Genomic DNA, 19095 nt, shown 5'->3' with positions numbered 1-19095 from the left:
CTGTAAGCGTGACTGTGGAGGCCATTTGAGTACAGTGACCAGAGAATCCAGTTTAAGATGATTTAGGCTTTGTGACAACAATACTTGATGAGTATTGAGCTGCGACATTTAAGCAATGCCCAAGTGGTAAAGTGGTAACCACACCATTACACCTCCAACAACCTACCAATTCAACAATCAACAAATGTTGATACGAGGCAGGATGGATCTTGGTGATGCCAAGTTATGACCCTCACTGTTCGAATGTCACGAAGTCGAGACTCAACGTTTTTCCAATTTTTTTTTTGTCTATTGTCCAATTTTTGGGGGTGTCCGTGTAAATCATAGCCTCGATTTTCTGCCTGTTCTTAGCTGACACGGTGTACTGCAGTCTTCTACTGCTGTAGCCCTTCTGCTTCAAGGTTTGATGTGTTGTGCATTCAGAGATGCTATTTGGCTTACCGTTGTTGTAACAAGATGTTGTTGCATTATTTGAGTTACCATTGCCTTTCCGTTCAGCTCAAACCAGTCTAGCGGTTCTCCTTTGACCTCTGGCATCAATAACGTATTTTACTCAGAGAAATGCTGCTCACTGGATATTTTTCTCTTTTTTAGACTATTCTCTGTAAACCCTATATATGGTTGTGTGTGGAAATCACAGTAGATCAGCAGTTTCGAAATTTCTCAGATTCTCAGTGCCAGGCACCAACAAACATGTATTGTGGAAAGTCATTTAACTTGCCTGTCTTTCACGTTCTGATGCTTGGCTTCAAATTCAGTAGACCGTCTTGGCCGTGTCTATACACCTAAATGCGTTGAGTTTCTACCATGTGATTGGCTGATTGGATATTGGCGATAATGAGAAGTTAAACAGGTATAGCTAATGAAGTCGCTGGTAAGTGTATAGGTTTAGGATATTTTCCCAAATTACTGACACTCACTCATGCTCATTCACACACTATGGGTAATTTAGGAACGCCAATTAGTCCACTCCGCATGTCTTTGGACTGTGGAAGGAAACCGGAGTACCTGGTGGAAACCCACCAAGCATGGGAAGAACATACAAACTCAGGCCCGAGGAGGGGAATCGAACCCTGACCCTGGAGGTGTTAAAGTGCTAAATATTACTATTTTTAGGATGCTGATGTGGAAAACAAGTATAGCTTCAAGAAAAACTTCATGGTATCACTTAAGTTATAACAGCTGGAAAGTTTTCAGATGTTTTTCCGCTTCTTTCTCTTGATGTTAAAATTAAAGAATAGGATTGAAAAACATAACAAGGAATATACTTGAAGAATTTCCGGCATAAATCGTCACCGTATTTTGAGGTAATTAATCCGTATCTGTATATTTTAGTCTTTTTGTATCATTTGTTGCTATTAGTTGCATTAGCTCCCATGCTTTTAATGCAAGTTCCCAGTGTACATTTCCTCCTGATGAACCAACTGAACTATTCTAGTATGTGTATAATCTTTATGGAACCAACCCCTTATCTGCGCATTGCACCGACTCCATCACTAAAAGAGGTGGTAATTTGAGATATGGTGATTTTGCGGCAACATAGCGCCCGGGAGGAGGATGATGATGAGAGAGTGATGAATCCTTGACACTGCTATAATTATCGTTTGATAAAGCTAGGGAATGCAGAAGGAGGCATTGGCAAACACGGCTTGAGTAATGATTCAGTCTATTTCAATATGCCACCCCGTCTTTCACACATCACTCACGCTGCCTATTGATGGAGCAGACCATTATAATATTTTCATAGCAGATTGTGGGTGTGTGTGTGTGTGTGTGGTATTTGAACGACTGTGTATGTGCCATCAGTCAAAGAAATGTACTTTCCAACAGAAAGCCAGGGCGGAAAGACTAATATGTTAGTCGAAAAGTATTAATCAGCTTGCTATTTCCTTGACGGCCAGGACACTGTGAAGGTTTTTTTTATGCAGTATACTTCCTTATAGCGTTGCACTATTTGATTAAAAAAAAGTGCGATTATTTTTGGCACATATCACTCACTCACTCACTCAACAGGATTGCGGGGACCTGGAATCTAGCCGAGGAGACTTATGGCATGAGGCAGGGTACACCCTGGACGTGGTGCCAATCCATCGCAGGGCACAATCCAGAGAATTAGGGAACACCAATGAGCCTAATAACTAAGCCAACGCACTACTGTGACTTTATAATAGATACAAAGTTTTACAAAGTGATCTTAGTTATCAGACTCGTCTTTAAATCCATCATCCCCTGGTGTTCTTCCTTCCCACTTTTATCTCTGGTTTATTGAAAGCGCTATACAAATAAAACGAAACTGAACCGAATTTAACCTGACTTTCATGTAACCGACTTATTAAACATTAAATATAAACCTTTCTCATATACACCGTTTCCCCACTGATTACCGCTCGCATCGATTCGTCATCTTTCTCCCGCCCCGCTCTGCCTCTAAGGGTTGCTACAATGCAGTTTCTCTTAAGTGATCGATAACGCCTTCACCAGAAACCAGCAGCACGTCCACCTGCACTGCAGAAACACACAAAACGCCCTCACTGCCTTGCTTCGATCCCTGTACCGACTGGACAGCTGCTTGGGAAGGCGTTAGACAAGCACGTCCTCTGGAGTGGAACAGCATGGCGGTAAATCAGTGGCGATGGAGAGGGAGGGCTGGGAGGTCGCGCAGGACGTTTCGAGCGCAGAGAACAAGACAGCGGGTGATTTTGGTCTCTGATACACGGCAAGACTTATTTCTGCATGCTAATGATTTCCTCACACGTTGGCCAAGACGAGTCAGTGGTCCCCCTGGGAGACAGTGACCTGGACTCTCATATCGCTGATGCTACACAAGGGCCGTTCAGAAACACGGCTCATTACCAGTCCTCGTGGGAGCCGGGCTATCTTGGGGGACAGAGAGATAGAAAACATAATGAGTAAATTCTCAGAATTTGACTGCGGCACTGGCTGCTGCGAGGTCGGCCTAATCATCATTAGTGAAGCACTTAGTGAAGAGCGTCTGCCAAATGCCTAAATGTAAACGTAAATGTAGTGTTTTTGCTGGTTGTAGCTGTGAAATTAAGTAAATTACTGCTATTTAGGAATGTGAGAAAGCTTTTTTTTTTTTTTAAACAGATGATGATTAGCAGACTTAAACATTCAACGCACAGGACTTCCCATTGGAAATAAAATGCTTATACTGAAATAATAATAATGTGCTCAGTTATTCTGGATTGTTCATGTTGTATTTTTGGAAGAAAGTAAGTCGTGCATTACATTTAGGCATTTGGCAGACACTCTTATCCAGAGCGAATTACATTTTTTTTTTTTTTATCTCATTATACATCTGAGCAGTTGAGGGTTAAAGGCCCAACAGTGGGAAACAAACTAATGGTTGTGGGGTTTGAACCTGGGATCTTCTGAACCGTAGTCCAACCACTGAGCTACACCTGACCCGTGCATCCTGGTTTGACATAACAGGTCACTTTGTTAGTGCCATTAATATGGGGGGGGGGGGGGGGATAAACAATATTAAATATTAGTGATGCAACATCCACATGCAAAATCCAACACCGAAATATTGCAGACAGAAAAAAAGTTTATTGCAAAGATGTTGAGCACTAGGGATGAGAATCAATACTGTATTATCACGATACCCAGATATCGATTGAATTAAAATTGCAATAACATGATTTTTATATAAAAAAATATCATGATTTTTTATAAATATCTTAATTCAATATTACATTTTTTCCCAGATTTTGTTACAATTGTAAACCTTATTACAATCAAAAAAGTTGTAATAAATAATGAAATGTAACCATTTATAATATAAAACATTAGTTTTCTTACCTAAAATCAAGCAGAGCATTTAAACAATACAAACTAACTTTAAATACAAGAGTTTAACAATTAACTTCGAATAAAATTAAGCAAAAAAATGATAAAATCGCTGTCAACCGCGATAATTATTATTTTTAAACAAACTTTAGAAGTATTTAAAGTACTATATATTATATAATAAATATAATAAATATAATATATAATAAAAGCAAATAAATGTAATTCATTCACTCCTACTACATGGGATATAACTGTGTCAATAGTTCAGAGTGCACCACCTGTAGAATTATTAAGAAACTGCAACATTTTACTGCCTCAAATGTCTCCAAATTGTTAATTGTGTGTAAAGTTTCGACTGATTTGCGCTCAGGATCTTTAGAGACAGGTATTATCATGATATAAAGTGGGATGAAATACAGAGTTTGAAGAAAAATGCAGATCAGGGGCTTTTACTCATTTATATCTGAGGCTGAACAGCCGATCATCAACTGGTCACCACCAGTCAAACTGAAAAACCAGTCAATTCTGGTCACCAATCGACCAGTCCATCTCTATTATAAATGTAAAAGTAGCTGTTAAAAAGAAAAAAAAAAGATTTTGGAGTCAGCTTTTCAGGACACTTTGTCCATTAGTTAACAAGCTTTCATACTGACTCAGTAAAACTCCGACAAGTCCGACAGTGTGGGCAGAAGTGTGTATGCAAGATCCCGATGCTCTTAGAGAGCAGTCCTCCACTTAGGCCTCAGCTTTGCAATAAGAGTCTCACTGTTGATTGTTGAACCATTTTCCTTACCATGTTTCGATACTGGCCCTTGAGAATCCCAGAACACGCATCTATATTTTCTAGCACCGCAGTTACAAATGAACTGATGTAACACATTCACACCTGCACAGCAGCGACTGGGGAGAAAGCAGCCTTGAACTTTGGAAAGACGCAAATCCTTTTTGACTCAACCTCATACGTGCATTATAGCCGGGATGATTCGTGCTATATTTATTAGTAGTTTCAAACAAGGTTGCAAACTTTGGACTTATGCACCGGGTGTTGCCAAAGCAATCAATCAAATAAAGAAAGTGAGGAGAAGTATAACCGTGCAGATGATACAGGGGGCGCAGGGGAATAACAGAACGCATGGAAATAATATTTATAGAAAAAAGAGACTGCGGGAGGGGAACAGAAGATCAGAGTCATGTAGAAAGATCTCCAGAGACACAGCTTTGATGGTGAGGTCATGAAGCATTGTGGCCCTGAACCACGGAGCATGCTCGGTTCTGAGACGCTGCACCACACAAGGACACCTGACGCATAGTTGCTATGGGCAACCAAGGTAGGTATATACTGTATGTGTCTGTGTATGTTTATAAATGTAGGTGGATGTGTACAGTTCGGAAAGCTGAGAGAGCTGAAAGGATTTCTGTGTGTTTGTGTGCGTGCACTGTGACCACTGACATCGACAAAATATGTACAGTACAGTTGACATGCAGCATCGAATGTCTGTGTTTGTGCACAAAAACACACACACACAAACACACACACACACACACATGTCTATCATCAATTCCAGGGCGTTAGTTATTTTATACATGTAATTGCTGGAGCTGTCCTTATAATTAATATAGCCTGATGTGTGAAGTGACACAAACCACATCCTGTTCCATTCATGGAGCAATAACAAACAGAAGAGACCTTACTAGCATCTAAAAAAAAAATAAAAAATTATAAATGAGTGCATTATGCATTATGACATCATGCATGTCTTTTTACTATTATAATTGCTCACAATTATGTACACATGCATAACACATTAAGTTTTGCATAATGTATTATGCATAAATTATTATAAAATTTATATATTTATAAAATGTTTAAATACCACATTAAAAGTAACACATTGTACAACAGTTAGTTCAGATCGAGAGGACGAGAGGCATTTAACGAGAGTGGTGTTAATAGAGCATAACAGCACTGGGACGCTGCTAGTGATTAACTATTAGTTATTAGCATGGACAGAGGAGAGAGAAGCTGTCTTCATTCAAAACCAGTCACGGATACACTTTCAGCAATAAAACATTCAGCAATCTGATATCATTACATCATCTTAAACAACACTTTTGTCTCCATAGTAATAAATCCGATTTGTCTCTAAACCATCCGTCTTGCTCATGACTTGCTCATGGCTAAGGCGAGCTACAAAGCAAACTAACTTCTAACCCAAGGCTGAATCCCAAATTGCTTTCTAACCAATGACTGGTTGTGGAACAAGGAACTACACACCCTACATAGTGCACTAGTTTTCCATGTTATATCATATGGGATTCAACCTCTAAACCTGGAAGTTAGCTAATATTCTAAAAACAGCAAAAAGTGAAAAGATAAGTAAATCTCGTAAGTTTTTCAGTCCGGACTGTCCACCACCGTCATAGGTTATACTCCTCACCTTTAGTCCACATCAAAGTAAGAATTTAAAGCTACCTTCCCAACTGTTAATTACACTAACTTTCGGTTGCTAACTGTCAGTCACCAGACCAACGCTAGTTTCGCCAGTCGCGGAAGGATACGTGTTTAACAGAGCAAGATAACTGATTAAATAACCAAACAAATCATAATCTGTTAGTAATTAATTGAAAAAACAAAACAAAAAAAACGCTGTTGTACAGTATATCAGCATGACCGCAACTTATCCGGGCTGATATTCAGCACAACAGCACAACCTTGAGATTGATATTGCTGTTAAAAAGTATCCTTTTTATACCCTTTTGCAAAAAAAAAAAAAAAAAAAAAAAAAAAAAAAAATATATATATATATATATATATATATATATATATATATATATATATATATATATATATATATATAACTGTCAATATATTAAATGATTTAGTGTCCTGATCTACTGGTGCATTGAAAAGATTTTATAATGTTAATATCCCTCGTTGCTAAATTAACTAATAATTAACAGAAAAAAAAATTCATATTTAAAAATATATTTATAATATACAGAATGACATATTGTATGTTACAATATATTAAACTATATTATATACATATATTAAAATGTTTATTTTAATGTATGCAATTTTATTTTTAACAATATACTTCCATAATATATTATTTGATTATCCTTTTTTGTTTTTTTTACAACATGCTTATATGTAAATGTAGTTCGAACAAACTTTATGGGCAGATTATAAATATATATCGTCCATTCATATAAAGCACTAGTTTCCTATATATGGAAATGTATTATTTAATATATTGCATAATTTTTTACAATATATAGATTGTTTTCCATAAGAGTAGGCAAAGGCTTGACATGTTGTGGCAGTTTTTATACGAACTATTAAACCCTATATATTTCATTATGACTATGGTCATTATGGAAAGACCCATCATATGTACTACATCATGTGCTGTAGTGCAATATAACATTAAGGTCTACAATGATATGATTTTATATGTTATTCATTCTGGTATAATATATATATATATATATATATATATATATATATATACATACATATATATATATATATATATATATATATATATATATATATATATATATACATATATATATATATATATATATATATATATATATGCTATATATATATGCTTAAAAAGGTTGTTATCCAGTGTAACTGTCTGAACCATTATATAGACGTTTGTCTACAATTAGATTATATGTGTACATAAAATGTGCATAAATTTATTTATTAATAATTATAATTGTATGTTTTAAATGGAAAGGTTACAACACATCGATCTGTTAAATTTAAAAAGCCAATGCATTTGCCAGAGCAAGAGTGAAAAGCCAAGTAAAATTACATCGAGAAGGAATGTTCTTTCACTGCATCCCTGAGCGATCAATTTCCCATGAACTTCTTTTTATTTACACAGCAGACTGAAGTTTTGCTGACAAATACTGATATTTTTTTTCCGTATTTTCCTGAGACACACCACATTTCAAATATTAACCTACACTATTTTAACTTTCAAAAGTAATCCTTACTTCAGGCGTGATCCCAATAGATTTTCAGATCATTGAACTTAACTTTATATCAATATTAGTTTCGATGGAGCAATCTGCTTGTTTGCTCAGCCATTTCAAATATTTTATTCAACCTGGTATTTACAACAGATTTAAGGGGGGAAAAACCTGCTCTCAAATGAGGGACAATTAACCTCAACAGCTATAATTGTGACCAAAAGATAAAAAGGCTATGCTGGGAGAACTATATCATATAAACAGTAAAATCTTGAGCCACCACTTATTTTTTAGGCTGCAATGTGTCTAAATATTAAATTTACAAATTAGCTGTTTATGTAACAATCTCAGCAGCGACCTCATTTCCCCTCTCGTCTGGTCCAACCGCTTAGCATTCAGCATCTCCAGTGTACTAATCTTTGAACAGGAGGAAACCAACCAAGCACAGTCCCGAGGCAGAACTCGAACCCACAACCCTGGAGGTGTGGGTCCGAAGTGCTAACTACTAAGCCATTATGCCCACCTGGAACATTGAATCGATATATATCTCGATTTCAAATTTATTTTATTCCTTTGAAGGAATATCAAAGCTTGCAAAAGTCCTTGAAAGTCAAATGGAATAAAAGGCCATGTTGATTCTATATTCAGAAACAGCAGTACTATGCAGAAAGTCATTGTAGGGATGCTATATTGAGTAGCTTATACACACGCGGACAGAGTTCTCTAATATTTTCGAAACAAACGACAGCATTGTTAGCGTGACTCATTGCGGAAAGTCGACAGAATAATGCAGAATAGAGCACAGTGATTTTCGTTTTTTTTTTTTTTTCTGCGTCTTTGAACTTTGAGGAGCAGCGAAAATAACAAGGATCCGACAGAATGAGAATGCTGAGACGGGTTCGGCGCTGCCAATCAAAATCCTCTGGCTGGGGATGCGCCACTGAAAAGCGGGCTGTTCGGTGGGGGGATAATGAATTGTGGTACACACATCTGCACGGAGCGAGCAGAATTGCGGCTTAGGGACTCATGACCAAGCACGCACCATGCATCCATCAACTAGAGAGCTGTCTATTAATCACCAGCAATAACTAGACACTCCTATCACACAGGATGTGGAGAGGGTCATATACAGCCCTCGTATCGTTCTTCCACACACATTTAAAGCATTCGCAATTTTTCAATCTGATCAGAACCAATTATTTGAGATGCTGAGAGTACACTAGAACACTGAATATTACCTGGAAAATTATTATTATTATTATTATTATTATTATTATTATTATTATTATGTAAATCCCAATCTGTCTTCTTTTTTACTGCTTTTACTTATCCTCAAGGCTAGATAAAAAGACCAACAGATCTCATCATAGTCTCTGTGTGAGAGATGAATACTTGCACAGCCTACAGGTTCTATCTATGATAAGATGTTAGATTTAAGCAGTTTGTTCAGACCGATTAATCTGATTGGATGAGAGGCGTTCCATAAGTGCTGATAAAAAGGCATAACAGCACCTGGATGTTATATGCATCACTCCACATTACAGGTGCTCTAACATTCGTTAAGTTTGCAGCACTGAGGAGGGATTATATGTCCTTTATAGCACTAGCTTTCCATTTAACACTATTTAGGATTCAACCTTGTGTGTATGATGGCAACTCAGCTGTGTGATATTGCTTATTTAGGCAATATAGGAGCTATGTTTTGGCATTAGATTAGTGATCAGAATGGTCCAGGTACAAAACCCCAGCGCCAAGTTCACAGCAAAGACCCCTTTTCCACCAAGGCTACTTTGGCCAGTACTCCCAGTACCAGTCCCAGTACCCTAAGGTCAGGTTGGCAGGGGTAGCTCAGTGGTTACTACTCAGGTCCCAGGTTCAAACAAAAGCTTACTGCAAAGATCCTTTTTCTTTAAATCGCTCTGGATGGTGGTATTTGCCAAATGCCATAAATGTACTAAAAGGCTCTACAGGTACCTATGCAGATATCTACAATACTCCGAAGAGGTCCCAGCTTCAAACCAAAGCACCATGTTCACCACAAAGATCCTTTTTCCACCAGGGCTACTTTGGAGCCCAGTTTCAGACCTACTTTGTTCCGAACCCTTTTAGACAGCCAACATACCATTGCCGGGAAAGTGTAGACATACACAAATGTACTGTGCAGTATACAGTGACATAATGATGTGACCACAAAGCCAGTTCTTAGGAGGTTCGTTATTGCACCTTTAAACACCAGCACCTGACATGAACTAGTTCACTTTGGTAAAAAAGGGGTAAAAAAAAAGGCTCTTAATTCTCAATTGCGGAACTGTATAATGAAATAAAAAAAATTAAGTCGCTCTGGGTAAATAAGCACATCTCCCAGATACCGTTATGTAAATGTAAAGCTCTTAACATTTTGTTTGCTTGTAATAAAACTATTCTAAATATATGTTGGCTGTTCCAAATGACTTTACAGCATTAGTATAAGAGACACAACTGAATATTTATGGCGTTACTGACCACGAAGGGTTAAAAAAGAAGTCTTCAGTATAAGGGTGCTCAAAACAGCCCAGAGTCGGCAAACTTTCAGCTGTTGACACGGCAGCAGAGGATGATGAAATATTGCCTGGTCTACTTATGGCGCACACATGGTATTAGGCAAGCAAAGAAACAAACAAACTAATAATAATAATAATAATAATAGTAATAATAATAATAATAATAATTATAATAATAATAATAGTAATAATAATAATAGTAATAATAATAATTAATCATATTGGTAGAGAAAAAAAATAGGTCACTTCTTTCTTACTTCCAAGCTCAAATTTTTACTTTTTTCACCTCCACGTTTTCATCTGTATCGGCTGACAGCCTCAAATCCGTGGAGGGATATGCCAAACATTTCCATGTTAATTATGTAAATTTAAACAGCTTAGCAACTTGAGATGCAAGGGAGCTGCAATCCAATTATATGAACCAGCAGAGGAAGAAAAAGAAAGGAAAGGAAAGGAAGAAAGAAAGAAAGCAGAGATGGTAAAAAAAAAGGGACATCACTATTTAAGGGAAGAAAGAGGACCGTCTATTGGATTTAGCCTGCCATTTCAGTACATCAAGAATCTCAGTTCACTGCTCAGTGCTTAAATTCAAACCTCTTAGGATCAGTTTCTCTAGGGCACAATATGAGTGTCTATTTACTGGTGGGCGTGGGGGGGGGGGGGGGGGGGGGGGGTTGGAGGGTGGTATGGAGGGATAGAAACTATATATTCTCTCCCTTTGGAGAAATGATGCCTCAATGCCAGGCGTATAAATTTTGACTAAGTTCTCTGGCGAATGGTAGGCATTATAAATTTAATTCTCGGATGAGCACTAAGGGATGCCAAGAGCCAATAACGTCAATACAGACTAAGCTGAAGCCAATTGCCTGCAATGTGTGTGCCTGTTTGGCAGACACAGATGCTTGATTGATACAGATTATGGCTAAAAGCGGTGCAGAGGATGAAACGAGCGGGCGATAAACGGAGATATGTATGAGAGCAGCATCAGGAGGTAGCAAGACAATGTAAAAAAAAGGAAAAGTATAATGAGAAACATTAAAACATGTGGTGAGAACTACAGCAGCTAGCATAGTGCAAACTATTTCAAAACATCCGGAATGGTTATGATGATGACAAAAAGGTTAAGAGGTTTCTTTGCCAGCGTAACATCTTCTAGTCTCGATTTAAAAGCATAGCCATAGAAAAAGATTCCAAGCACCATGGATAATGCCTAAATTGGCATTTCTGGAAGTGAGCAAGAGTGGGAAGTGTAAGCAATTGCAAGATCATTGGTCATGTCTTTAGGGCAGGTGTCAAGGAACCAGGCAATGTCCAATTCAATCACATTTTATTTGTACAGCCTTTTCAACAGTAGACATTGCATTGCCAAGAAGCAGAAATTCTTCAGAAGTAGCTCTATATTCCTAATAAGCAATGCCAGTGGCAACAGAGGGAAAAAAAAACCCTTCCTGTTAAAAAGTGTGGAAGACACCTCGAGAGGAAACGAGGTGTCTTCGGTAAAGCGAACTCATACTTTTCTACATGACATCAGGTATAGTATAATACAGGAGTACCCAAGCCAACCTTAGGCCTTTAGAGCCACAGCCCTGCATGTTTTCCAATTATCCCTGAATTACTCACTGCTGATTACCTGGATTGGGTGTGTCCTCAGTGAATCAGAAGCTAAAAGGTACCAATTCACTATGTCTTAACCCTTATCCAAGATGGTATCTTCCAGCTTGTGATTGACTGAACACACCTGATCTAGGTATTCAGCATTGAGTAGTGCAGGGATATTTGGAAATCATGTAGGGCGGCGGCTCTTGAGGACCAGGGTTGGTCACTCCTGCTATACTGCCTATGTACTGTAATATCAGACAGTATGAAGTGCATTAATAGAATGTTTACTGCAAGCATACTGGAAGTAAGTGTCCTGGGATGACCACAGTATAGTGGTTATGTTTATCTGCAATGTCCAGAAAAGAGTGACTGAAGCAAAGATAAGAATTGGGCATAAACTGTTTTGGTAAGTTTATATCTTTAGGTCCTTCACCAAGGAAGCTCTGTTTTTCGATAAAGAAACTTGTAAGTTTATAAGTTGAGCAGGGGCTTCCTCAAAGGTCAAGGGGACTACTATAACCCCAACCTCCTAAAAATGGTGCTTATTCCATTAATCACATAATGTTTTGGGATAATAGTTACAGCCAACATCCATCAAAACATGACCACCCACTAGACCCCTCCAGGAGTTTGCTTATATCATTAACAGTTCCACAGAGGAGACCCAGGATGACATATAATACGAATGGCTCAATTCCACTTGAAGCATAAAGACGGTGAAATCAGTATTTATCACAATTCTGTCCTCAAAATTGACACACAAGCAACACAACCATGACCTGCATTGTCTACAAATAGATGATCTCAAAGGCTGGTCCAGATGGTCAGATTAGTGAAATTCCCTTTGAATAAGCTGATCATGCATCCTAGAATCAAGGACATGTCCCCTGCTCTAGACACTTTCCATTTGAATGCATGTATGTATTTAATTGGTTGATTGGAGCTGATAGGTCTACTGGTGTGCTGAAAGGTTCACAAACCAAAATGTCAAATGTGGACAAAAGAACTATACATCTGGGATTCTGAACACTTGAATCAGTGATCAGGAACACCGGAACTACTCAAGGACTTGACCTTATTCCCCTGCCCAAGGCGCTCTTCACATGATAGTCACAGCAGGGTTGCCATCAAATTTGATGGGTTTTGGTCGCAAAAAAATGATGGGATAGCCTACAGGGCAGGGTTGATAGATCTATACTGGTGTGATGGAAGTATGAACCCAAGTGAACGCAGTTGACCAAAGAACAATAAATAAATGATTGTGAGGAAGAATGGTGAATAACTTTAAGCTCATATTTACTTTTTAAAAAAATGCCTATTGGACTTTGGACTGCTGGTTACATTTCTATAGCAGTTGTATCATTGAATGTTATGGGAAATACTCTGGTCAGCCAACCCGAAATGTCATCCTATCTTGAAATTTCAAATAAAAAAAGATCCAACCAACTTTTAACATAGCCTGTTTACAATCCTGTTGTCTGGCAAACAGTATAAAGCAGTTTAAATGAAGGATATCCAAGTTATAATTTTTACCCACCGACTAGGAATCTTTTAGCCAATTCCACTCTCACCTTTAATACCCACCAATCTACCAATTCTAACATAATGAACTCTATGTTAAGCCTTTAATAAACTGCACAGCAGCCTCCTACAGCTTACAATTTCCCCTTTCAATTCGTAATGTAGATTGCATAGTAATAACAGCTTGCAATATAATAGCTACTTCCCCACCAAATGGACTTACTAGGGACAGTATCTCGATATGCTATGTCAAAATCCTGTATTTTAAATTTATTTAAAAAAATTTTTTAACTAAGGCTCTATATGCATGTGGATATACAATCTTTTGTACTGAAAAAAAAAAGTTTCATGTAATTCTTAGTCAGGAAAATAAATTAACGTGACCTAAAACACTGCTTGAGTGGGATGCCTGCTGAGGTTATTAATACCATAATTACCAAATGCTTTATCCACATAAGCATTGAGTGTTTCTTAATTTTAGTGCTTTCCATAAAGCTACAATTACATTAAAATTCCCTTTTATGACTATAGCCTTACTGGGGATCCCCATAAAGATCTGCAATGTTACACCTGAATAAAAGGGTCTCTGAACATTCCTACTTCAATTTCTTTGAGAAAAAAAAACTCAGAAATCCCAGCGTTAATTGCATGTCATTCACAATTTAGATTTTGGAGTTCCTCAAAACTCAATATTAGGTCCATTTGCATTGTTCCTATCACATCACGTGAACGTGAAATGCTAGGTTAAGCTGCATAATTTGAATAATGCGTTACAAGGACCTGAGATTGGACTATGCTTGGGTACTGCATGTCAGTACTGTACCTTGACCTTTATTGGTGCTAATATGGATTTGTGAAATGCTGAAAAAGATGCTGTCAATAGCTTTAAATGAAACTTTTTAATGCAATTAACATGCAACAATAGAGGTCATAACCTTTCTTTGCAGAGCAATAGGCAAGGACACATTGTGCAACAAGGAACCACAATAAAAAAACAAGATCCAATTAACTCAAAAATTGGTGCACTCAAAACTCGCTATTTGGGACCAAAAAAAAAAAAAAAGCAAATCAATAATTAATAAAAAAGAAGAACATGTGACCTACCATGGCCCCCACGTGTAAGGAAGGGCATCCTGTTGATTGCAATTGGCACAGTGCCATGTTTGTTGTGAAAATGGTGGACATGGTGAGTCGTGCTAAGACTGGACGAGACTCTAGCTGAAACAGCAGGACCAGGGAATGCTATTAATGACAACGACAGGATTAGCCTCCATAAACTGACCCAAAACACTCTGGGTGGGGCTGAGGGCGAGGCGTGCGGGGTGAGTACTGATCCGCTAAGCAAAACAACTGCCCCAAGAGGGAACGGAGAGGGGAGTGGGACTTCCATGCCCTGCCTCCTCATATGATGGGAAGAGAAAGACATATCAGACCAATACAGGATCCATAATTCCTAGATTCCCTTTGCGACAGGGGATACGTCAAGAGATCAGCAGCAAAAAAAAACATAAAAGAGGAAAATAAATTCCTCAAAAAAAAAAAAAAGAAATGAAAAATACACGTTTTGAACGAAATATCCAATCAAAAACAGAAGCCGAATCCTGCTCCAGGGGTTGCAGCTGTGTATTCCGACGATGACACGATCCCTTATTCCTCCGGAATGTTCCAAAGCTCGGCACAAAAACAGATCCTTTCTGAAAAAGTCCAAAACAACAGGAAGAAAAGAAGAAAAATAAACAATGACCGGAAGACGGGATCTACGCTGGGGTGTTCTGTCATCCGAAACTGACAGCCATTGAAAACTAAACGAACTCATAGAAATTGTTCAAATATCACCCATCTGCCTTGAAAGGTAAAAAATTTTAACGCATGATATCAAGCTTGATATCATGTTAAAGACACTTCCAATCGAAATGTCTTTCCATTGTTAGCAAGCAAATGTCTCCATTACAGACTAATTATTGCATGGCCAGATACATAACATAAAAAAATATATATATATTAAAATAGACAACAACAACAGCAACAAAAAAACTATTAAATCTGAGATGATCGGGAAGAGCAGCCAAATACAGTTTGCGATCCTCACAGGAACACTGAGCACGGCAAAGTCTGCAGCAGAGACGAGGAGGAGAACAGAAAAGCTGTTAAAGAGTGAAAACGGGAAAAAAAATTAAAAACTAGAAAAGCCGAGACGGACTAACTCTAAGACCGATGCTGTATACTTTTCCTGACAGATGTGCGTCTGGTCGACTGCCATCAAGGATGAAAAGACGAGCACGACCGGATGTCTCCTCTCCGGCCGCTTTGCATCACAACACGAGAGCTAAAAAAGAAAAAAAACAACCTTCTCTCCCAGAAGCCCTTCTCCCTCCTGATATCCCCCTCTTTATGTTTCCACACCTCCAACGTCCAGGTTTCTTCGTTGCTCAGCAAAAGCTGAGATGGTGCACAGGGAATTCGGGCGCAGGAGGCTGCTGTTGCGCATATGGCTTAGAGACGCTCAAAGATTCATGAGAGAGGAGAGGAAAAAAAAAAGAAGAATCCGTCCTGGGATGCTGGTAGGAAAACCTCAGCGAGCGTGAGTAAAAGGCAACGGTAACGAGAGGAAAAGAGAAAGAGAGGATGGCAGTGCTACGAACGTGACCGGTGTGTGTCTGTGTGTGTGTGTGTGTGGGTTTGTTGCTCCGTGCTCCTCAGCCTCGATCTCAGACTGAAAGATAGAGCAATGCAGACACACAGAGAGTGCGAGAGAGAAAGAGAGAGAGAGAGGTGGGAGGGAGAGAAACTGAGAAGGAGGCAGAGAGGAGGGGGTGACTGGCATGCAGACTTGCTTACACACGTACGCAGACCGACACACAAACTCATGCACACAAACAACAAAATTAACAACGCTGTAATTCGTAGATCGCAATGTTGAACGGTCTTACACATTAAGCAGAAAAATACAGGATTGAGAGCACGCTTATTTGCACACGACTATTTTTATTTTTTTACCAAATTAATAATTGCGTCTCAATTTCTAAGAAATTAGAAAATGTTCCCCATCATCAGCCTGTATTAGGCTCACCCCCTCCATTTATTTTCCCTCCTCGACTTCTCTTTCTTCCCTTCCTGCATATTATGTGTTTCTTTTCAGCGCACATATCTTATATCTGCTGAATTCTTTTGCCCTTTTTGATGTTATGCCTTTCCCTTGTATTTGATAGGAAAATTAATGGGCAAACCGAGCATGGTACGGCAAAAATCTGAGAGAGAACCTTGGTACAGTAACATTTAAAGATCTACAATATGTTATTAGTCTTGATGTTCACAATTTTTGTGATCACAATGATTCTAGTTATTTTGACTACGTTTCCGAGGGATGCGGATTTGAGAAACTGCTGTTCACTGGGAATTTTCACCAACTGGTTTAAAATTCACAAAAAATAGTGGGGAAAAACAAACATCAATTAAGCGGCAGTTCGCCAGGCGGAAATACGTTACTACAGGAAGGCAACTTGAACTCAGATAATTACTCTCTACAACCGTGCTGAGCAGAAAAGCATTTCAGACTGCACAAAAAACGGGACAGCCTTTTCAGATTGGGGCGGAAATCCGAGCCGATATTGGGCACAAGTTCAAGAAAACCAAACTATTGAAGATGTGTCTCTTTGTTTATTTAAAAAAAAAATGTGACAGGCTATCAAATGAAGGACAAGTTGTATCAATAAGAAAATTTTACTGAAACGTAATTTTTGGTAGAAATGTAGAAACAGTGTAGTCTGCTTTTGCTGCCTGGCTCTTCAGGCCATGACCCCACAAGACCTCTAGGCGGTGCTGTGGTGTCTGGCACTAGGATCTTGGCAGTGGATCCTAAAGTTGCTATGTGTTGTGGGGTTGGGGCTTGTAACCGATACTGACTTTTTTGCCAGGTGTATCCTGGGTGGGTGTTTGATCAGATTGGGATCTTTGGAGTTTGGAGGCTTGAGCTCTTGCACGGTGGGTTGTGGTGGACTTGGTGTTCTGGTGGCTTTGCATCATGGAAAATATTGACTTTTTCTGCGATTTGCATTAGCTTTTTTGTGGGATCAGACCAGACGGGTTCTTGTGGACATGAGTGAGCCTTGGGTGCCCATGCTGGTTCCCCAGTTAACTGATATATAATTGACCATCATTGTTAACATGTTAATTACTATATTACTGTATAATTAAAACCTATTGGGTTTGTACAAGCCAAACAAACAGACTATATCCAGAGAGAGAGGATGGCCAGCTAATCAAGAAGAAAAAAGCAGCAAAGGCGTTAGTCGTTGGAGCTACATCTGTCCTTTCGCATCGGGTATGAGATCTGCCAGACATTACAAGGCTGCCAGGTGGACAATGTGTGTCTTCGTTCTTCTTCTGTCTCTGATGTCTTAACCAAGAATAATGATAATGCTATGCCCAACAGAAAAGCCAGTGGTGGGGATTAAGTCCCAAATTAATCACACTGCCAGTCTCAATATCCCGACAATAAGATCCTTTCCTAGCTTGCACAGGGGACTCTTTAATCCCTGTATGGTTTTATTCAATAACTCTCACTCCTTCCACCAGTTTTTTTTTTTTTTTTGCAGCATTTCCATTACTGAAGTGAGAAGCTATAGAAAATAAATACACACAGGGCAAGCGCTAAGAGTTTAACTCAATTGAGATGTCTACCATGAGTCATCAACTTTACTAAAAAGAAAATTCTAGGCAGAATTAGTCAGGGCTACATACACTCAGGCATACTGTAGATTGGACACTCCACTGCTTTTATAGACAAGAGCCTGGAGACCTTGCTTTGCTATTGGCTTTTTATTGGTTTACACACCAAGGTTTACAGCTAGGTAAGGCATCATTACCATTATAAATTCTTTCCCCACTCAGTAAACTGGCACTTTCACTGGGAGAATTATCCATGTTTGATTGATCTGACCACTACGCTCAGGTGCCTCCCATACTGCAACAGCAAGGCGTCAGTCATTTATTCATGTCAATCATTGTCAATGCTACGACAGAACTGTAAAGGTCGGCACCCCATGTTGCACCAAAGTATCTACTTGTCTATCATTCATCATCCCCGCCACTAAACTACCCCTCCCAACCGTTTGCTGCAGATGTGACTGAATTCACACCCGGACATGCGGATGAAAGAAAACCTCATTCCAGGAGCTCTGGGAAATAGGCCACCAATTCGTATTGCACTACAAGGCATGATTGAGAGCTGTCAATTTGAACAGGAATACAAGACTTGTTCCAATCTCGTAATGGCCACTTCTCACTGGTTCTGATAGGGTAAATGACAAACGATCAGCAAGAAGTCATTTATTAACAGTGATGAGTTGGACATACAGTACTGTAGGGCGCACTACATTCAGGCCAGCATGAGGCTTTGGGATGGGTTAAAAAAATTATTTGAATTTAATTGTGATGCATGCATGTGAAGTTAGCCTTAGTAGAACTAACTCGAACGGTTATTTATTATATGTTGGAAAAAATATGTGCTCTGGCATATGTAGACTGATAACGTTAATGATGTAGGAATGATGACAGATTACGTACATTACTTGGTAACCTGGTTGACACTTTCCTTATTTTAAGCCATAATGTCAGTGGGAGGACTCAT

General features: G+C 38.7%; 1 protein-coding gene across 4 annotated transcripts in view; it reads right to left on the bottom strand.

Annotated features, from left to right (window-relative positions):
- nrxn2b (neurexin 2b) overlaps nucleotides 1-19095 on the bottom strand; it is a 703577-nt gene that overhangs the window by 188690 nt on the left and 495792 nt on the right. Inside the window, exon 1 of one of the 4 annotated variants that reach the window (XM_053479501.1) lies at nucleotides 14571-15035. The exons of 2 other annotated variants lie outside the window; for them this stretch is intronic. In XM_053479501.1, coding sequence (XP_053335476.1) covers nucleotides 14571-14892 — 322 coding nt within the window. In that variant the 5' untranslated portion in view covers nucleotides 14893-15035. Of the gene's footprint in view, nucleotides 1-14570; nucleotides 15036-19095 lie in introns of those variants that run through there. One more of the 4 variants, XM_053479500.1, reaches the window with a different exon arrangement.

Source organism: Clarias gariepinus, chromosome 20 (assembly GCF_024256425.1).
Source record: "Clarias gariepinus isolate MV-2021 ecotype Netherlands chromosome 20, CGAR_prim_01v2, whole genome shotgun sequence".
NCBI lineage: Eukaryota > Metazoa > Chordata > Actinopteri > Siluriformes > Clariidae > Clarias > Clarias gariepinus.
The sequence above is the reverse complement of the archived record's forward strand: the minus strand, read 5'-3'. Positions and strand labels throughout refer to the sequence as shown.